General features: G+C 34.5%; 1 protein-coding gene and 1 pseudogene across 2 annotated transcripts; one reads left to right on the forward strand and one right to left on the reverse strand.

Moving 5' to 3' along the window:
* Positions 1–994: 994 nt before the first annotated feature.
* LOC115971896 lies at positions 995–5,529 on the forward strand (annotated as a pseudogene). The gene is made up of 7 exons (XR_004087355.1): positions 995–1,052; positions 1,795–1,995; positions 2,510–2,578; positions 3,058–3,219; positions 4,068–4,161; positions 4,270–4,412; positions 4,913–5,529. The product of XR_004087355.1 is annotated as a histone acetyltransferase of the MYST family 1-like (transcript).
* An 864-nt stretch (positions 5,530–6,393) lies between these two features.
* Positions 6,394–7,646, reverse strand: LOC115972024. The gene has a single exon (XM_031092161.1). The coding sequence runs from the start codon at positions 7,331–7,333 to the stop codon at positions 6,746–6,748; it is 588 nt and encodes a 195-aa protein (XP_030948021.1). The 5' UTR covers positions 7,334–7,646; the 3' UTR covers positions 6,394–6,745.
* Positions 7,647–20,225: the final 12,579 nt, after the last annotated feature.

Here is a 20,225-nt window from a genome sequence, read left to right on the forward strand (position 1 = left end):
CGTTGGAAACACCAAGAGATGCCAACCAATTGGAACTATAAGACGCTTGGCTATATGGATGCCTATTTTTTACTCATAAAAAAAATGATAGACACCATATATATACTTTTCAATTTGTCAAATAAGCGTCTCTTCCTTTTTTAAATAAAGGGTAGAAATCAAGGAATTGGTCCAATCTTAAAAGGGTGGCCGAGTTGTGCTTACCAATGAGAGAGAGAGAGAGAGAGAGAGAGAGAGAGAACCATGGAATGTAGAACTTTAAGGGATTATCAATTTCACAATTGGGGTACAATCATGTATAGTGCATTAGAGAGAGAGAGAGAGAGAGAGAGAGAGAGAGAGAACTTGAGGGATTGTCGTATGACAAGTAGTGTACAATCATGTTTTAGTGCACTGGTTGGTTCACTAAATTATGATCAAGGAGGATCTTTTAGAAGAAATTTAAAATAAGTAATTTTTGTGGTTGACTTAAATTGAAATTGAAAGATGTGTCAGGGATTTCATGGGGCTGTCACAAATATATGCATGCTTACAAAATAAGTCACAACTATATTTCACAGCAATGTTCTTTTTTGTGGCTGCACCCTTTTCATTCCTTTTTTTTAATGAAGATTTATTACCATTTAAGAAAAACATTTTTTTATTTGGCATTCCATTGATGTCAAAATTGTTACACGCGTTCTTTAGGTAGGTCCTTCTCTTCACAATCCACATATAGTAAAGCGAGATTTAATTTTTATTTTGTAATGTGTGTGTGTACTTGGCTATTTATTAGTTTGTGCTTTTTGACAGTCAATAGGAGGCTTGATGAATGGGTGAAGCTTGAACAACTTTATCTCGATTCTGTAGAGACTGTTGTTGATGAGAAGGTGGAGGACTAGGTAATGAGTATGTGATATTTTTCTAATACCTTTTTTATTTGCTTCTCCCACAGAATTTACTCTTTCTTATTTTTAATACTAATCACAAGAATTGTGCGTGAGTTTTTCCAGGTTACAAGCTTGAAAATGACACGCCACCAGAAGCGAAAGATTGACGAGACACATGTAGAGGTAAATACAAGTAAAAAAATATTTTCAAATATTTTTTGCTCCATCTTATTTATATTCCTCTTTGTACTGAAATCCTGTCTAAATTGAAAGCTTAAAAGAAACCATAGAGATAAAGGGAACCAAAAGGTACATGTACTGGATGGGTTATCTGATCAGCTAGGATTAAAATGAAAGTGGAATCTGTAAGTTACATACTTTTCGTCTCATTCTCTTTTATTTTATTCTCTTGCTACATCACACACCTAGAGGGTCTTAATTCCATTATCTCAGCCTCCACTCTAGTGTTATCTAAGCTAGAGCCTTTTTTTCCTGAATGTTAAATGTATTACAAGAGGAAAATAATAGAGTTAGATTTTGCATTGATGAAGCTTTGAGAAGATTTAGCAGGTACTTATATATCAGTTTTGACTTTGAGCCGTAATCAATATGTCATGGTATGTCGTGTCACATGATTGCACTTGTTCTCTCTCTCTCACACACACACATGCAGATGCACGTGCACACACACACAACACATGTATACACACATGAATTCATAACAGAGTGGAAATAATGTAACATCTTTTTAATTTCTTGTGAGAAGTAAATGATTTATTTAATGAAATACCAAATGACATGAGCTGCTTACATTTAGAATTTTATGAGCTGAATCTCTGGCTGTCATTCGAGTTTCCTGCCTCCATCATAAGTCATGTTGTAATTTGTATTTATATAATCTGAATATTTTCTTCACAACTTTTAGGGTCATGAAGAGCTTGATGCTGCCAGCTTGCGAGAACATGAAGAGTTCACAAAAGTGAAAAATATAGCAACTATAGAGCTTGGAAGATATGAGATCGAGACTTGGTACTTTCCACCGGAATACAATGATCGTGTGAAGTTGTACTTCTGTGAGTTTTGCCTCAATTTCATGAAGCGTAAAGAACAACTTCAGAGGCATATGGTGAGCAGTGCTTCATATTCCACTGTCTTCACTCACTATATACTTTCAGTTTGTGGTATAGTTGGCCTTTAAGGAGGAATTGTATTGGCAGCACTGAGCTGCATTCAGTTCATCGGTTATAAACGTTAATGTTCTGAATTTTGTTTGTCAATTTGTAGTCTACTGTAATGACTTTATATTATTGGGTTTTCTCATATGTTCTTTGATTGCTTAAGTGAAATTTGTGCTGGACATAGTTTGTCAGAAGCCTTGATGGATAGAAACCACATGGTTTGAACCTGGTCTACAGGGCATTTAGATCCCTTCCTTTTGATGTCTTTAATAGATTTAAATTTTACTATAACTTATTACTATATTATTTTAAGAAGAGATAGGAGATAGAAATTTGTGTTATTGAGTGGTTAGATTTCATTTTCTTGGCTATCTTTTCTGTTAGCGATTTCCCATTCTTCCTTTAATTTTTTCCAATTTTTGTATGTATTTGGTCTATTTAATTCTTGTTCTGCATGTGTAGAGGAAGTGTGATCTCAAGCATCCCCCTGGAGATGAGATATACTGATGTGGTACATTGTCAATGTTTGAGGTATGTTGTTTTGTTATTAGTGGTGGTTTATTTGGGTTAATAAATTTTAAACATCTAAGTACAGTTTGTACGTAAGTTGTTTTGCATGTGACTATAATTATAGTTTGTAGCTCTCCTTCATCTGAGATTTCCTTTTCCCCAATTATTTTTTGGCATTTAAAATTTAAATGTGTTTCTTCTATCGGAGATTATATATCTGTTTATAAAAAGATATATGGTGTTAAATGAAAATATCAATTTGTATAAACTTCAGTAAACAGACTTCATGTATAATTTTATCAAAAGTACTATGAGTTTGGTTTACTTTTAGAATATCTTGTTATATAGTTTATTCAATATTGGAATATACGGTTTCCTTTCTTCTTGTTTCTCATACTCTGTTTTGTATTATTTGTTTTATAGGATACCCTGTTGTATATGAGCGTATTTAAATTTTTTAGTTGATTTAAGTTTTTCTTTAATTAAATGTTTCAAAACAGGTTGATGGCAAAAAGAACAAGGTTTATGGGCAGAATCTTTGTTTTTTGGCAAAATTGTTTCTTGATCACAAGACCCTCTATTATGACGTTGACCTCTTTCTGTTCTATGTATTGTGTGAATGCGATGATCGAGGATGACACATGGTTGGTTATTTTTCTAAGGTAAATTATTTATCCATTATTTTATTTTATGTGCTGTATGAGTGAAAATGTTGTCTTGTACCATTTTCTTGAGTATCATCACATTTTTAGTAGTCAAAATCTGAAGGCAGGAATACTGGCATAAGAAGCATGGAATTAATTGGTCATGCATTTAGGTAAATCCCGCATTCATTTGGACTTTACTCAAACAGTGGCTAATCACAATCCTACAAGTTAGGATTCTTTTGGCTTACAATGTTGTAGGATTGTGATTTATCCAAAAAAAAAAAAAATTGTAGGATTTTGATTAGGATTCTTAATTGGCATGAATGGAATGTATGCTTGTAAGTTGTAAGTTATTTAATTGCTTTTATGAACTATGGTACTATATCTTGTATTGCCTCTTTGCTACAAATGTATTTAGTGGTGATTATTTTTTCTTTCTGACATTCTTCTGACTCCCAATTCAATAACAATGTTACAGTAGAGTAATGGCTATATCCCTAAGTTAATACTATGTTTGAACTTGGCTTATTTCTCAGGACTCTGATTATAGAGGGCACTAAAATTAGTTTGAAGATACAAGGTTTAAGTGGTAGATTTTAGTTTCTACGTGCTTCTTGTCTTTTGGTTCATGACAATTTTGGAACTACAAGTTGTAGGCAATATCTTCAACCTCCCATCTCTTTGTTGTTCCATTGCTGACCTTCCTCATGAACCATTTGATCCCTATTTTACAAATTTTGTTAATGTTTGTTAAATATAATGGATAAGCAGAGGGACAATTTTCAATATAGACATGAGTTTGAATCTTTCTGAAATTTTTAAATTTACATATATACATAAGCATGTTTTATCTGCTGGTGCAGGAAAAACATTCAGAGGAGTCTTATAATTTAGCATGTATCCTCACCCTTCCTCCCTATCAAAGGAAAGGCTATGGCAAATTTCTAATTGCCTTTTGTAAGTTATCTGCCTATGGAAATTCTACTTTCTATTTTGCATGTCTTTGTTTTAGTCATGTATTTTCAAGCAGAAAGAGTATCTAACAATATTTCTTGCATGTAACAGCTTATGAACTTTCCAAAAAAGAAGGTAAAGTCGGCACACCTGAAAGACCCCTTTCTGATCTTGGGCTATTGAGCTACAGAGGATACTGGACCCGGGTTCTTTTGGACATATTGAAAAAGCACAAGGGAAATATTTCTATCAAGGTAGCTTTGTTTGAATGTTTGTTGAGATCCAGACAAGTTTGCCTTCTGTGGTTCAATTGCTTATTGTCTTCTGTGGATTTGTTTGGCGTGTGAATATCCCACAGAAATGGTTTGAAATGTTATGTTTAGAATTTTTACATCTCTAATTGCTCACATTACTGTGTCTGAAATGACAACATAAGTAATCTGCACCAAATGATTTTTGAAAAATAGGAGCAATGCAAAGATTGGGCTCCGCACCCTGAAAAGTAGAAAACATTGGATTTGTCTATAGATATAGTAAAACCTGATAATTTTGTACGATATATTAGTGTAGATGTTGATCTTTGACAAATCACTCTTAGCATTATCTCATCTTATCTTATCTTTTTTTCTGTCTGGTAAACATTTCTAGAGTTATTCCATTGGTTTTTATTTTATGAACTTTTCTCGTGAACCACCTGCTTTCTGCTGGTTATTATTGTATTAGTACTTTTCTATAAATCCTTCACTCTTTACAGGAACTTAGTGACATGACAGCCATTAAGGCGGAGGATATCCTGGCCACCCTTCAGAGCTTAGAACTGATTCAGTACAGGAAAGGGCAGCATGTCATCTGTGCTGATCCAAAGGTCTTGGATCGTCATCTAAAAGCTGCTGGTCGTGGGGGTCTTGAGGTTGATGTTAGCAAATTGATATGGACTCCTTATAAAGAACAAGGTTGATGTCAAACAATTTATCCAGATACTGGCTGCCAACTTAGACTTGTAACTGACCTCCGATTGTATAAAATATAAGCTTGAGGGTATGAAACTGAGTATTCTTCCTGGAGACTTTCTTGTCATTATCCATCTTATGACTTTGTATGTATGTATCAACAAATAATGATTAGTATATTCTTACTTTAGTAGGTGTAGGCTACAACTGACTTTTTGATTTTAGATTTGTGAACTACTTGTTCAGATGCATTGTAATGCTCTTCTGATGATGAGACAAAATGACAAAAAATTGGGAAGGTGATCCGTGAGAATGGATAAGATTGAATTGCCATCTCTTTGAAAATGTTTTGTAAAACCAAACGTCTGAGATCATTTTAGGCATAATTTATATCATCCTTCTTACTTATGAGTGAAGTATCTTCCTGTCAAAATTTGAAGCAAATTTGTTTGATTTTATGGGGAAGTATGTAAATGTTTGAGCTTTAAAGGAAAAATCAGAAATTTGAAGCAAATTTGTGTGGCTGTATATGGGGAAGTATGTAAATGTTTGAGCTTTAAAGGAAAAAAAAAAATTATGCCCAGGCTTTCTTCCTTTCATGACTGCCATTTGGAATCCAACAACGCAAACAACCCCATATTGGTGTTGCCACTGGTTGAGTCATCCTGGTTTGGCTAAATTTGTATTCGGTTTGGAGTGAGTGGTGGTTGCAAGAGCTGTTTATGTCGGCAAAACGCATGTACATGTACTCCTTTTAATTCTCAGCATGAGAAAACTATGGGCAAAAGGCTTTCCTTTTCATTTGGTTCTTTTTGTCCTTGATAAGACATTGAATTCCCTATTAATGCTACAGTCGGACGATGACACCTACAATCTCCAGCTTGATTTCTGTTTTGAGAAACCTCCTTGAAATGATGAGTTGAATTCTCTTGCTCTTCGTTTGAAATCCATGCACTAAAGAGAAAAATGAACTAAAAAGCTTTGGTATTTCAATTTTCATATCCCATTCCGTTCTGCACTCTTTTTCTTTGCTTAAAGACTAGGTTTGTCTTCGTTCCAATCCAATTCTAGTATTACTATCTATTCAATCGATTCCAATTACGTATTGTAACTTTTTTCTTGAAAACCTTTTGCCCTTTCCTTAGACTCGGTTCCCACTTCCCACTATGACACTATGGCAATCACCATAAGCACTCTTTCTCTCTCTCTCTCTCTCTCTCTCTAACTGGAGTAATGTTAACTTTTCCTATTACCGGAAAGATAAAATAAGGAGATAAGTTCGATCTGTTTTGCTATCACTTGGCTTGTCTGTTTCATTTACACAAAGTCAATTCTACATGTAAACAAACTTCTGAAAGGCTTTACGAGAAAACTTCAGGCAGGATGATCTAGTGGTGGCTTTTCTCATTGACTCATTTATTATGTTAAAAAAAAAAAAAAAAAAAAATCCCTGGATCTACATGAGAACAGTAACCACATACATCATGATCAGCAGCACCAAATTTTGAGCACAGGATTAAATAATAATATAATAAAAAATTTGTAAAAACTAACTGAGAACATTTACATTACTTTTTTTCTCCCCCTTTTCTTATGCATCAATTCTATCTCACTCACCTCTCAATGAAATTTTCTCATCAAACGGTGGTAGGTTGAAGATGATGCCTAGTATGATGAATTTGTTGAAGCTGTAAAGTTTTCAGTGCAACCCCACCAGATCTTCTCTTCCAAAGACTGTCTGCATCCTCTCCTTGAGGCTTTTGCTCCTTCTTGATGACTGGCAATGGAGGATCCATATCAACAATGCTTATACAAGTACGATTCTCATTGCTACCATTCATGCTCACTTGTCTCCTGCTTCCACAGCTAGCAGTGGTGGTGGTGGCCACTGTGGTGGGCAGGTTTTTGCTAGAGAACATTTTCTTGAGCTTGGAGTACTTGACACTGTTATTGTTGTTGATGATGTTGTTAGTACTATGTCTGGTGTTTTGGTTGAGCTTGCTGTGAGTAGCTGGAAAGCCAACTACTTTGTTGTTCCTTTTCACTTGGCCCATGCAGCTGATTCTGGGGGACAAAGGGTCGCTGGAGAAGGACACACAGCGATCTTCCCATTTGGGAATTATAACATCTTTGATGGATGGTTTTGAACACAACATGGGCAAGAATGTGTTTCTTGAATGGAGATTCAGTTTTTGATGGGGGAATCGATTGTATTCATTTCCCATTTGGAGTTTAGAAAGAGAGTAAGGATATGGGATATAATAATAAGTATATAATAGTACTTCTCAAACCTTCTTGGTTATTTTAAGAGCTTGCACACACACTCACACTCAGAGAGAGAGAGAGAGAGAGAGAGAGCAGTGAGATGAAAGGTTAACAAGAGAAGGAAATGGGCAGGGAAATTGATCTTTGTTCAAGTCTCCTTTGCCTTTGTTTTGGTCTAAGCAAGGAGAGAAAAAGAGTAGTGTTGAGATTGTCAAATACGAAGAGAGTGTTGTGTACTTACGCAACAGTGAGAGGTTACCCTTTTATCTCTTGTGTTAACTTAGTCTATGAAGTACAACTTAAAACCATAAGGAAAAGGCCAAGACACCGTTTGTTGAAGACGAATTAGTCTCGGACACGAGGTAGCAAAGGGGACCAATATTTTAGAGACTTTTGGAGTAGCTGTGTATGTACGTGTAAAATTGGATGAAAAAAAAAAAAATGCTATTTGTTACTAATTATTAAAGGGAGGGTCCAGTATGCACCTTCTACCAATTTTACCAAACCATAGCCAATTGATTCATGCCAAGTTCATACGCTACTTGTGATGAATCATTCGCTGACTCTCACTTTGTCTCCTTAGGGCCCCAAGTAACAATTTGTCTTCAGCTTGGTAAACTATCCTGGAGAAAAAAAAAACACATTTTTCATGATGTAATTCATAGGTTTAGTGATTGTTCAAAAACACAAAATAGCATATGTAAATCAATTAAGAAATTATTTTTCCAAGGAAATATCAGGATTCAGGACTCTTATCATTCTGGCCTTCATTTGGGTGTTTTATCAATGAAAAATCATTTTTAATCTCTCCTCCCTCCCAAATAAGCAGATACTCTGTTCATAAAAAAAAGAAAGAAAAAAGAAAAAAAAAAAAAACTAGTTAACCACTCGTGCAATGCACGTGAAAGTTCAATAAAATATAATTTTATCTTAAAAAAATGTTTTTCTTTCTCTCTTATTATGTATGTAAAATATAAATATAAAATTTGATAATTATGATAGTTATTAATAGACATTTACTTTGATTATACTTATATATGAAATATTAAATATGAAATGTGATAACTATGGTATTTATTAATAAGCATTTATTATAATTGTGTTTTTATATAGAACTATTAATAATATAATTGTGATAATTATTAAGTAAATATTTATTATAATTGTGTTTTTATGATTCCTATCATTTAATTAGGACTTTAAATATAGAATAAAATTTAAGTCCAATTAAAAGATATATAATAGAAAACTGATATGTAAAATTGTGATGACACAAAAGCTTTTTTTTTTTTAGAAAGGATGACACAAACTGACAAAAGCTTATATAGCAAAATATAATGAGATTAATTAAAAGTTAAATGTTTTATGTTATATATATATATCATAAAATACTATTATAAATTATTATAGATTAAACTCCAAATCAATTAATATAAATATTTTCAGTTTATATTATATTATTTTATGAGTTTATTTATTTTTCAATTTATACCATATAATCGAATAACTATGTTATTCATTACATGATGAACTTTTACAACATATCAAATACTATGTCCTTAGTGTGAAATACAAAGAAAAAAACTTTAGTAATTTTACATCATTGCATATTTAAGTCGTTGTGCAGAGTCGAAAGTCATCAAGCACACACTTAGATTAGTTAATGTTAATTTAAAATGAACCCTATTATTTCCTTTGCTTTTTGCAGAAAAAACCTATGACCGTCCTTGACTTGAAACATCTTAAACCGGTCAAAGAGTCCGACAGCTCACAATAATTAATGGGAACACGTATTATTAGGTGGAATCACGTTTGCCAAGAAGCAATTAAAACACGGGCTTCACTATATTATATACTATCATCATATTAAAACTATAGAATATAATAAAAAATGAAGATTGTACCACAGAGTAAAAGACGGCAAGTTTGTCATTTTCATCTTAGTAATTCGTACGGAGCACCACATTATCATTCATTTCAACCATTCTCTATAAGTTTATCACAATTTTTCTTGCCCCGTCGAATATATATAATAGAAAGAAAATCTCTGTGTTCCTATTATTTGACCACATTACTATAGCTTTGTTATTATTTTTTATTTTTTATTTTTTTGGGTTCAATAAAGATACCATTTATATTTTATTGTTGACCTCTATCAATAGAATTTTGTTATAATTTGAGTATAGTTCAAAAGTTGTTCAAATTTGACGAGATTAAGATCCATTTAAAGATGATGAATTGATAATTTTTTTAGCAAAATCTTTTACACTATAATGATTTTTTTTTAGTCAAACTTGTTTCATTTAAAATTAAACATATAAGATTTTAAAATATACATAAATCTAAACCTAATTAGATTTAAATGAGTGAGATATAATCACAATTATTTGGAATTAACACAAATGTAGTGTCATCGTGAATTCACTTGACTATTGCTCGAGCAAAATTGCATCAATTTTTACCTTATTTAATTTCTTATCAAGGTTTTTTTTTTTTTTTAGAATACTAAGTATTAAACACACACAAAGGGAGATGGGAGATGGAAGAAAGTCTTAAAGAAACTAACAGTAGTGTATATAACTATTTCAACTATTTCATATTTTTAACATGGGGATGCAACTACTCTAACGTTGAGAGAACCTCAATTATCTTCGCCTAAATTGTCAGAGAACCTTTCACATTGTAAGTTCTCCTTTCAAGTTGATGCGGACTGCGTTTGTTTGTCAAGGAAGTTCAATAAAAGATTTATGAGTTTTGGGGCCACTAGCTAGGCCCACTACAGAGGGAGGCTAATAATTAAGTTGTTTGTCAAAGGATATGAATCGAGTTTAGTCTGCAAAACGTTTTGTGAGTATAGATCGACTGTAACGTGTTTATTCTATAGTGAATTTCCCAGAGTTTGGCTACCCCAAATTAGTTTTCTTTCAAAGAGTTCTTCAAAAGTTTTCCATTACATCACCAAAACCTTTGCGTTGCTTTAATTGTTTTATTAAATTATTAACTTAGGGCATAAGTAACAATTAATCTGTTAATTGCAATGTTCTTTTGATCAATCTCGGATTTTTCTGAATTGGGGTGTTTCTTTAATTTGAATTTTTACCAACTTTTACAGTTTTGAGCTCCTAAAAAGCTAGAGTATGTGCAACTTTATTACAACTTTTGTTAGTATAGTTGACAACTACTACTCTAAAGTGTTTGGTCTCAACTTTGGCAGCCTCAATCAAATGACTTACCCGGGATCTATTTGAGTGTTAATGATTTATAATTACTGAAAGTATGGTTGTGGAGTCCCCCTCAATGATAATATCTTTAAATCAATTTCTTTGACAATTTGGAAAGCTCTTTACACTCTTATTAGACAAAAGTTACCATTTGGTACTTTCCTTTTCACATTATGAAATGGTTTTGAAAACCTATCAAATCATTGAGAGTTGGCTCTCTCTCTCTCTCTCTCTCTCTCTCTCTCTGATTTGACAAACCAATCCAAAACTTCTGTGCTTCTTAATTTGCGGTCCTTTAGATTGAATTTGTGTGTGTGTGTGTGTGTGTGTGTGTGTGTGAGAAATTACTTTAGATTGAACTTAATAAAGCATGATTGACAAGGGTCAAGAGCACAAAGTCTAAGTAGCAATAAATTATGAGTAGATCATGCTCTTAAAGCTAAGTGGCCTAAATCTATATATGCAATTCGAAATTTTTTCTGAAAATTAAAGGACCGATCATGATGACTAGCCAATGCATATCTCTTCCTTCGTCTCTCCCCGAACTCGGCTAAAATCAAAAACAAGAACAGATTATGTTAAATTATGATTCCCAAAGTTACAACAATTCAAAATAAACAGAACTTTCTTCTCATAAAAATAGTACTTTTTTCTCATGAACTGTTCAAAGAGGATAACAGGTCAAGTCATTTTAAGCTGAATTTTTTTTTTTTAAGTCGGGTCAAGTTAACGGGTTCAAGTCCAATTTTTCCAAGTCAACATTATATCATCATGTTAAATTGGTGATTTTTGATAATGTTGATTTTGTTGTATCATCTACGTAGTATTTGTGGCTTATAGTAAATAAACTGTTGTTGTAAGGGCTATTTTTGGATCCTAGGCCCAAAAGGTAAAAAGACTAAGGCTCAAAGAGTCCAGTACAAAGAATTTGTAAAATGTAGGTTGGAAACTAGGTTTCAATAAGTTAGACAACGCTCACAATGGATTAAAGATTGAAATAAAATAAAGAAAAACAGATTTTATGCGAATAAATCCTTCCTCAACAAAGTTCGAGGAGAGTAGTTCTTGAATATATTTCTCTTAGACTTGATTATAGTTACAGTTCTTAGTGCTATAGTCTTTTTTCTTTCTACAGATTCTTAGATGCCCCTCTATAATGGTGTCTTTCTTTCTTATATCCCCCTCTTCTGATTCATCTCCACCTTCCACGTGTAGGCCAAATAGCTTGCTTTGATCCCTGTCCCATTGGCACCTTCCTCAAGTCTTTGGAGGTAGTTGTAAGGTTGCATATTACTGTTCATATATCACCTCCACATTAATATGGTCAAAGAATTAGCTAAAGAGCATTTAATGCGGTGATAACAGCTTTTCTTTAGATATTTCTTAGCCTCTCTTTGTCCTATTCCCTCTTGATATTTATCCTTACCAATAGAATTGCTTTGAGCATTGCTCTTAATGGGAGGTCAACCTTTTCTGACCTCTACTCTGTTAAGCCAAGGAGGTCTTTCTCCTCAGATTGCCTTCCCAAACCCTCATGACCATAATCCGTCTGTAACTCACTAACTCGTACTTCCTTGTAAACATATACCTATCCTCGGACTACTAAATGTCTTCGGATAGGGCCCACGGCCCAATATACACTCTTGGGCCCTTCATCCCTACAATAGCCCCTTGAAATTCTCCTTTTTTGCTTCTCGAAAAAAAGGAAGATTTCAATATTACAACAATTATTCTGCTCTTCTCATGCGTCACTTTTGTTTGTGCAAGTGTCTTTTCAACTCCTCGAAGCACGCTTATGACATTTATCTGGGACGCGCCTCACATTTATTTTCTGCGGCTCTATGTTCCCCATGTTCTACGGTACAATAGAGATCCAACGGTTGAAAATTTTATGGGGATTTGAGCGGGAGTTTTCCCGCTTGATTTTTTTTTTCTCATATATATTGCTTGAAAACTTTAACTACTTCACTTTTTGCACTCTCAAATATCAAGAGCTAGTCCGAGGAGCCTTTCTTTCTTTCTGTAAGTCATCTTTAGCAATCTCTTCTTTTCATCTTCTCGTTTTCTCTTCTGTTCCTTTTTATCTAGAGCCTTTTCTTCCTCGGCCACTCTAACTCCTTCTCGTCCACTTATTCCTTTCGTCATCTCTTCCAAATGGTAGATTCGCTTACTTAGTAGATACTCCAGAGGGCATAGAGAGCTTCAAAGCTCAATATCGAATCCTACCAGGGGTTTCATTTAGGTATTGTAAATAGGGGGATTGGCATATCCTAAGGCAAGAGGGAGAAGTTGTAATTCCTATGATTGCCTTTATAGAGGGAGGGATAAGAATCCCTATGGGTAGAGTAACTAGGGATTATTTAATTTCCCACAGACTTTCCCCCACCCAGTGCGCTCCTAATATGTTTAGGATTTTAGATAGCGTAGATGCCCTCAACGAGAAGATGGGTGTGAACCTCACCCATCATGATGTTAATTGGGTTTATAACCATCATAAACTAACAGGGCAGAGTTATTACCTAAAAAATAGAGTCCTCGCAATTAGGCTCATATCGTGTCTCCCTGAGTCCAACAAGGGTATGAATAAAGACTACCTAATCATTTCGGGGGAATGGCACAATGGGCTTCACTGTCCGACGAGAGAAGGGACACCAGGTGGGATGTTAGGTCTAGATTTATCATTCTAACAATATATATATATATATATATATTACTAACAATTCCTATGCTCATCTTTTTTTTTTTTTAAATGAACTTGCAGACAAGTACTCTACTATTTTGAACTTCAGCCTTGTCAACGAGCCAGACCTGACCAAAATACTCAAGGCTGAGATTTTTGTTCATAAAGACGAGCAATTGAGGGTAACTCATCTCATTCTCGACTACAACCCTCTGTCATCCAGCTTCCTGGCGCCAAAGCATGTGATCAAGGCAAAAGACTACCGTCTACACTTGATCAACGTAGCTGTACTTGGTTTTCTTAATCCAGGCCCTACCCTAGAAGGCGTGCAATAGATAGAATTGCCATTCCAACACACTGTCGAGGAAGAAGCCACACCTTCCCAACCAACTATCAAGGAAGAAGATGAAAAAATAGTTGAAATTTCAGAGTCCGAGGATGATTTTGAAGTCTTCAACCAACCCCAGTCCCCAAAAGTTCTAGCGGGTGACTTCAGTCATCCTCCCCCAGCCTTAGTAAGCCACACCCAGGAAGCTCCAACAATTCTTGACGCCATGGTACTACAACGTAAAAGCAGATCAAGCCTCCTGGACCTGCTAGAGTCCCATGTAGGAGGCAACATGCTCGAGAAAGCGGTCCAACCCAAGCCCTCCACTCCTCATTCTAGTCAGGTTCCCCAAGTTGACCCACTTGACAAGAAGAGGAAGCGAGACCAGAAGGGGAAAGAAGTAGTAGAGGAAGGAAGAGGCTTCTCATCCAAGAAATTTGAGCCCCAAAAGGGGGCCAAAACAGCTAAAACCATACATACTAGGTCCTCAAGTGAAGGACCTGTGGTGGAGAGAGGGCGTGGCCGCCAGAGCAAAGTCCCAACTTGGAACCCCCCGTAGTGCTGGATGGAGCCCACTTGCCCACTGGTGCCTCTATAAGGGATTTTCAACAAGGGAAGGCCGGGTATGTGGCCAATGCTTTAGAGTAGGCATTTCTGTTGCCTGGTGACATGACTAACCTCAGGTCCATGAAGAAGCATAAAGTGTTTCTTAGCCTGAAGAGGGACCTTGCACTAGTAAGTGTTTTAACTTTTTTTTTTAAAGGTTACAATTACTTCCACTAATCATCATATATGTAAGGGCTATTTTTGGATCCTAGGCCCAAAAGGTAAAAGGACTAAGGCCCAAAGAGCCTAATACAAAGAATTTGTAGAGAGTGGGTTGAAAATTAGGTTTCAATGAATTAAACAGTGCTCACAATGGATTAAAGATTGAAGTAAAACAAAGAAAAACAAATTTTATTCAAAGAAATCCTTTCTCGGCAAAGTCCGAGGAAAGTAGATCTTGAATATATTTCTCTTAGACTTGATTATAGTTACAGTTCTCAATGCTATAGTCTTTTTTCTTTCTAAAGATTCTCGAATGCCCCTCTATAATGGTGTCTTTCTTCCTTATATCCCCCTCTTCTGATTCATCTCCACCCTCCACGTGTAGGCCAAATAGCTTGCTTTGATCCCCGTCCCATCGGCACATTCCTCAAGTCTTTGGAGGTAGCTGTAAGGCTGCATATTACTGTTCAGGTATCATCTCCACATTAATGCGACCAGAGAGTTAGCTACAGAGCATTTAATGTGGTGGTAGAAGCTTTTCTTTAGATATTTCTTAGCCTCTCTTTGTTCTATTCCTTCCTGATGTTTATTCTTACCAGTAGAATTACTTTGAGCGTTGCTCTTGATGGCAGGTCAACCTTTTTGACTTCTACTCTGTTAAGCCAAGGAGGCCTTTCTCCTTGGACTACCTTCCCAAACCCTAATGACCATAATCCATCCGTAACTCACTAACTTGTACTTCCTCGTAAACGTATACCTGTCCTTGGACTACTAAATGTCCTCGGATAGGGCTTATGGCCCAATATACACTCATGGACCCTTCATCCCTACAGTTGTTATTGTTTATGTGGTCTGAGAGAATTTAATAATACAATGTGGGAAATAATTATGGAATGTATTTCACATATCTTTCTCTACACTCCTTGATTTTTTTTTTAAGGTTTCTTTTTCTCCTTCAATTTTCACTCATTGTTGCTAGTTTGTTGTGTGGATGTCATTGGATCAAACTTTAATCCAGTAATGGTTTGAAAATTTTTCTTATGGTAACAGTAAAATTTGAATTTTTTATTATTTAATTTTTAGAATTAGTAAAATTTTTATTCAGATGCTACATGGCAAAATATAGGCTCAGTGGATGTGTTTTGTTAATTAAGTGTGTACATTTAACCCAACTCGATAAATTGACCCAGATCAATCTCAGGTTTTGGGCTGGTTTTTGACAGGTTGGTAGGTTGGTTCGGGTTTGGATTGTCTATATCTTTAACCAAAGTAAATAGACTAAACTCATGCTATTAATAGTTTAACAAATACGTGTACTTTATGCTAATTAGTGTAACTGTTTTTGGATTTCGCAACTAAATTTTAAAATTTTCATTTGATTAGTGTGACTATTTTTTAACTAATTTTTATTTTAGTACTTTGAATCTTGGTTTTGATGAAATTGAAATACTAGATCCAATTATGTATGCTGCAATAATTTATTGAACAGTAAGCATAAATAGTTGAATAAAAATTTCATTTTTTTTTAAAGATCCAACACAATGTATGTACAAGTTGAGATGAGATTAATTAAGCTGTCAACATCAAAAAATATTATCCATAAAAAAAAAAAAAAAAAAAAAAAATTTAAGAACATTAAAAAGACTGTCAACAATATATGTACAAGTTGAGATATGGTTAAGCTCAAATATAAATTTGAAAGTAAGACCTAGTTTAATTGAGAGTAAACATATACTATATATAGATTACAAAACCAATGCCAACATAATTGGATTTTGGGTTCTTCTAATAATGATGATATGGTGCAGCTCGAGATTTGATTAAGATAGTGTAGTCTTTTATTAACCATATTCACGAGGAAATTGGAGTAACTGTTACTCAATTCCTCTCACTCTTTTTTGGTGTAAATTCAAAGTGGCCTCCCAAAAGTGTGGCCCACATGCAATGAAATTAGAGGGAGACCCCACATCCACCGTCGGATCCGGATCTGGATGCCCTTGCCACGTCACACATTCGTGGTAACTACAAAATTCCTCTCGAAAACAGTTATTTTTGTCTTCAATGTTTAGACACAAGCAGTTATTTCTCTGCCTTCAATGTTGTGAGAGAGAGAGAGAGCACAGTTATTTCTTTGTCTTCAATGTTGAAAGAGAGAGATTCCATGTAAAAATGATGTTTCACCCTTCACAATCGTACGTACTATTTAGACAAAATTTGTGATAAAATGTGTTATCATAGAAGAACAATAAAATGCTAATGTTGAATCACTTTAGTAACATTTGAAACTATAATCACTACTATGTTAAATACTATAATAAATATAAAAATATGTTCAATTTTACAACTTACTAATTTATACGGTTGTGATTCTTGTGAATAGTGTGTCCATTATTAATTTGTGCGACTGACTACTTTTCTTCAATAATTTACAATTGTATAAATTAATGGGTTGTAAATTGAGTGCCGTTATGTTGATAGTTATATTGTTGTAAATATTAATCTCATCCACGTGTACGGATTTGATAAGTTTCAGATATGTAAATTTATTAATTTACTAATTGGCTAAAGGATATCTTATTTATTTATTTTTGGTTGCAAAATATAGTACCAAAAAATAATCACAGGTAGGAGACAGATCACATGCAGATCACGTGTATGGAAAATTGAAAATAAAGGGTGATGCATCCATCTTGACCGACACGCCATGCATGTCAACATGTGGGAGGCACGTGAAAGGCTCATTTTGTCCTCAATTAATTCTGGAACAATTATTTACACAATTTTTATCGTAACTTACTATATGGTAAGTGATGATTGGTGAAGGTGTAAACTTATATGAATTTATTATTATTATTATTATTTACCACTCATAACTTATTACATGATGAATTATAACAAAAATTGTGAATTTTGTTATAATTTTAACTTTTTCTTTTTCTTTTTCTCTTTTTTCTCCCTTCTAGTACAAGCCTATTAGACTATTACCTTCCCCGGATAGCAATAGAATAGTAGGCTACTATTAGTTAAGACCATAAGAATAAGAGGACAAATATATGCTTCTCAGAGGTGATAGGACCATCAATAAATATGACCACTGACCTGCCTAGTTGAAAATTCACTTTGATTTGTAGCAGCCTATGGTTGGAACTTGGAAGCTTGAGTGGAAAAACTCTTCTTTGTGAAATAAGAACGAGATTTTAGAATTTTCATATAAAAACTTTTGTCCTTTTCTTTGGGGGGGGGGGGGGGGGGGGGGGGGGGGGGGTTGGTTTGGGCCTCAAAAGCCCAAAGCAGGACTTTAGTCCACCCCAAAGAGCCTTTGAACTCATAGCCAAGCCCACCATTTATGGGCCCACTAGGATTGGTTTGATAGGGCATCTTGACCGAAAGTGAGTTGCGGCTTAAACTTCATGGAGGACCCTTGATCTCCTTAATGGACGTCTAGTTGCTAGACTTTACTCGGTTATCGACCTCAAGTAACCATAACGGTCAACTTTTCTGAAGGCAATATAGTTACCTTCTTGAAGACACCTTCTCCTTAACTGATCGATTAGTACAATTCTCCTTAAAAGGCCCTAATTCCCTTGCATATCAACAATTATTGCACACCACTAATCATCAATTGTATTTGACATGACTGAACCTATCCCTTGTGTAGTTATGATTGCAATTTTGGGGGTGCTACCTTGGCACCCATCCTCCCAACCTACCAAAAATATTAATCACTTGCTTGTCAAGAAACCTGATTTTAGGGAACCATTTCAGCCAAACCCAAGTCATCTTTGCCTTATAAATAACTAAGGTATGCAACTCTTCAACTACTATTACCATGTTATTTTACACTTTTGTGTTAACTTAACCATCAAAGCATTCTTGATCAAACCCCCACCAGTTGATCCTAATTGTACTAAAGATTATTTTTTTTCTTTGTAGAGAATTGAATCTTTGATTAGAGCTACTTAGGTTGAGTCTCATTAAACATTCTTGTTATAGTTTCATCTTTCTTAAATCACCCGCTTCTATTATTAAGAAAATACAAAAACCAAAATTAGAGCGAGTCAATAGTCTCATTCTATTACTTCTTGTTGATCAATCATTCCTACAATTGTTGGTTTATTATGGCATTACAATTATTATTTTCTCGCCATTATTATTGTTAACACCACTATCACCAACAAGGTCCTATGACTATCCACCAGTCCACCACATTCTATTACTATCATCTTCTTTGACAATCCATGATTCATATTCCTCCCAAATTCGAAAACTTAGTAGAAAAGAAAAGTGCAATGGAGATAAAGTTGGCTACGAATGAAGGTACTCATAAGCCTATACAGGCTTTGAAAGAAGAAAAAGCCCAAAAACATTGGTAAAGTGCGAGTGTGCAATGGATAGCAAGTGCAGAAAGAAAACAAGTACAGGTAGAGTAGAGTTATACGCACTACTTTGGAGACACTGCTATTGTATTTGTGAGAAGCTATGTAAGAAAGAACATGCTTTGTCTTTGACTCCCATCCACGTTCATATTATTAAAGGTTGTTGGTCCCAAAAGAATAATTAAAAAGGTTCCTTTGTTGATAGAAACACTGTCCCAAAGATGTAGTAGTTGTAAAGCACGAGATATGGAGGCTGATTCGCTGCTTGTTGGTCTGTCCACCTACAATACATAAGAGCGGCCAAACAGGTTCGCATGCACGAGCCAGCATGATCCAGAAAAATCCAGATCAACAGCTAAAAAAGTGAGGGAAAGGTTTAGAAAATCGCACCCCTACGCTTTATTGGATAATTAGCCATATTTATCTTATTACACACTCATTATTGCACACTCTATATACACAAATTTTTAATTTAAATTAAATCATACTTTCAAAACGTAAAATTCGATTTATTTCAAAGAAAAATAATTGTTCTGGAAGACTGTGTTGAAAGGGTCAAATTCTCTATGATAACAAAATTATTAAAGGAATAAGGCCTAAAGAAAAATTTCAGAGAGAAGCAGACAAGGTGTGGTGCTGTTCCCCTCCTATCCCATGGTCACAAAAGAATAAGTATTAAGTAGACGATGGAATAACACCACCAAGTTTTGTGGTTTTGTGCGCAAAGCCTTGACGGCGTCTTAATGCTTTGTTCGCTACTGTTTGGATATGACATGTAATGTCGAAATTTGTTGGTCAAAGAATCATTGAAGTCTTAATCTGTAAGTATAAAATCTTACTAGGACAATTCCCAAGATATATTAACTTGGGAAATGCCTAAGAAATCTGACTCAACTCGATTTTATTGGATTGAGATCCGATGCCATGCATGCAATCTGACTCAACTCAATTTTTATACTATTAACTTTTAGATCTCACATGGTTGTGGAAATTTCTTAGTCCAGGACTCAAGATTCTAATCCAATTTTACTGGCAGAAAAATACTATTTAAAGCTCAAACCGACATATTTTCAGTATCCTAAAAATACTGCACAACTTATTTTCATAATTTTTGTTTTCAACTAGAAATAAGGTTAGTGGTTATTGATTTTCTTACAAGAGTCTACTATGATATCACTTTATTGTTTATCTTTGTTAATTTTAATTTTCAACTACAGCAATTGCAAAAACAATTGGGCGAAGAAAGCTAAGTAGGTAGACTTATTAATATGGACAGTAGAAGTGAAATATTATTATTTTTTTAATAATTATTTTATTGAGAAAAGAAAAGCTTATGTTCAGCAATGTATGCATAAACTTTCCTAAAATTTTCAACAGAGAAATAAAAGTAAGAGAGATTATGAAATCTACAACAGAATACTTTTCAAGACGACTACAACAACTTATGAAAAACGAATTTTCCAACAATACAATTGAAAT

This window comes from Quercus lobata, chromosome 12 (genome assembly GCF_001633185.2).
Source record: "Quercus lobata isolate SW786 chromosome 12, ValleyOak3.0 Primary Assembly, whole genome shotgun sequence".
NCBI lineage: Eukaryota > Viridiplantae > Streptophyta > Magnoliopsida > Fagales > Fagaceae > Quercus > Quercus lobata.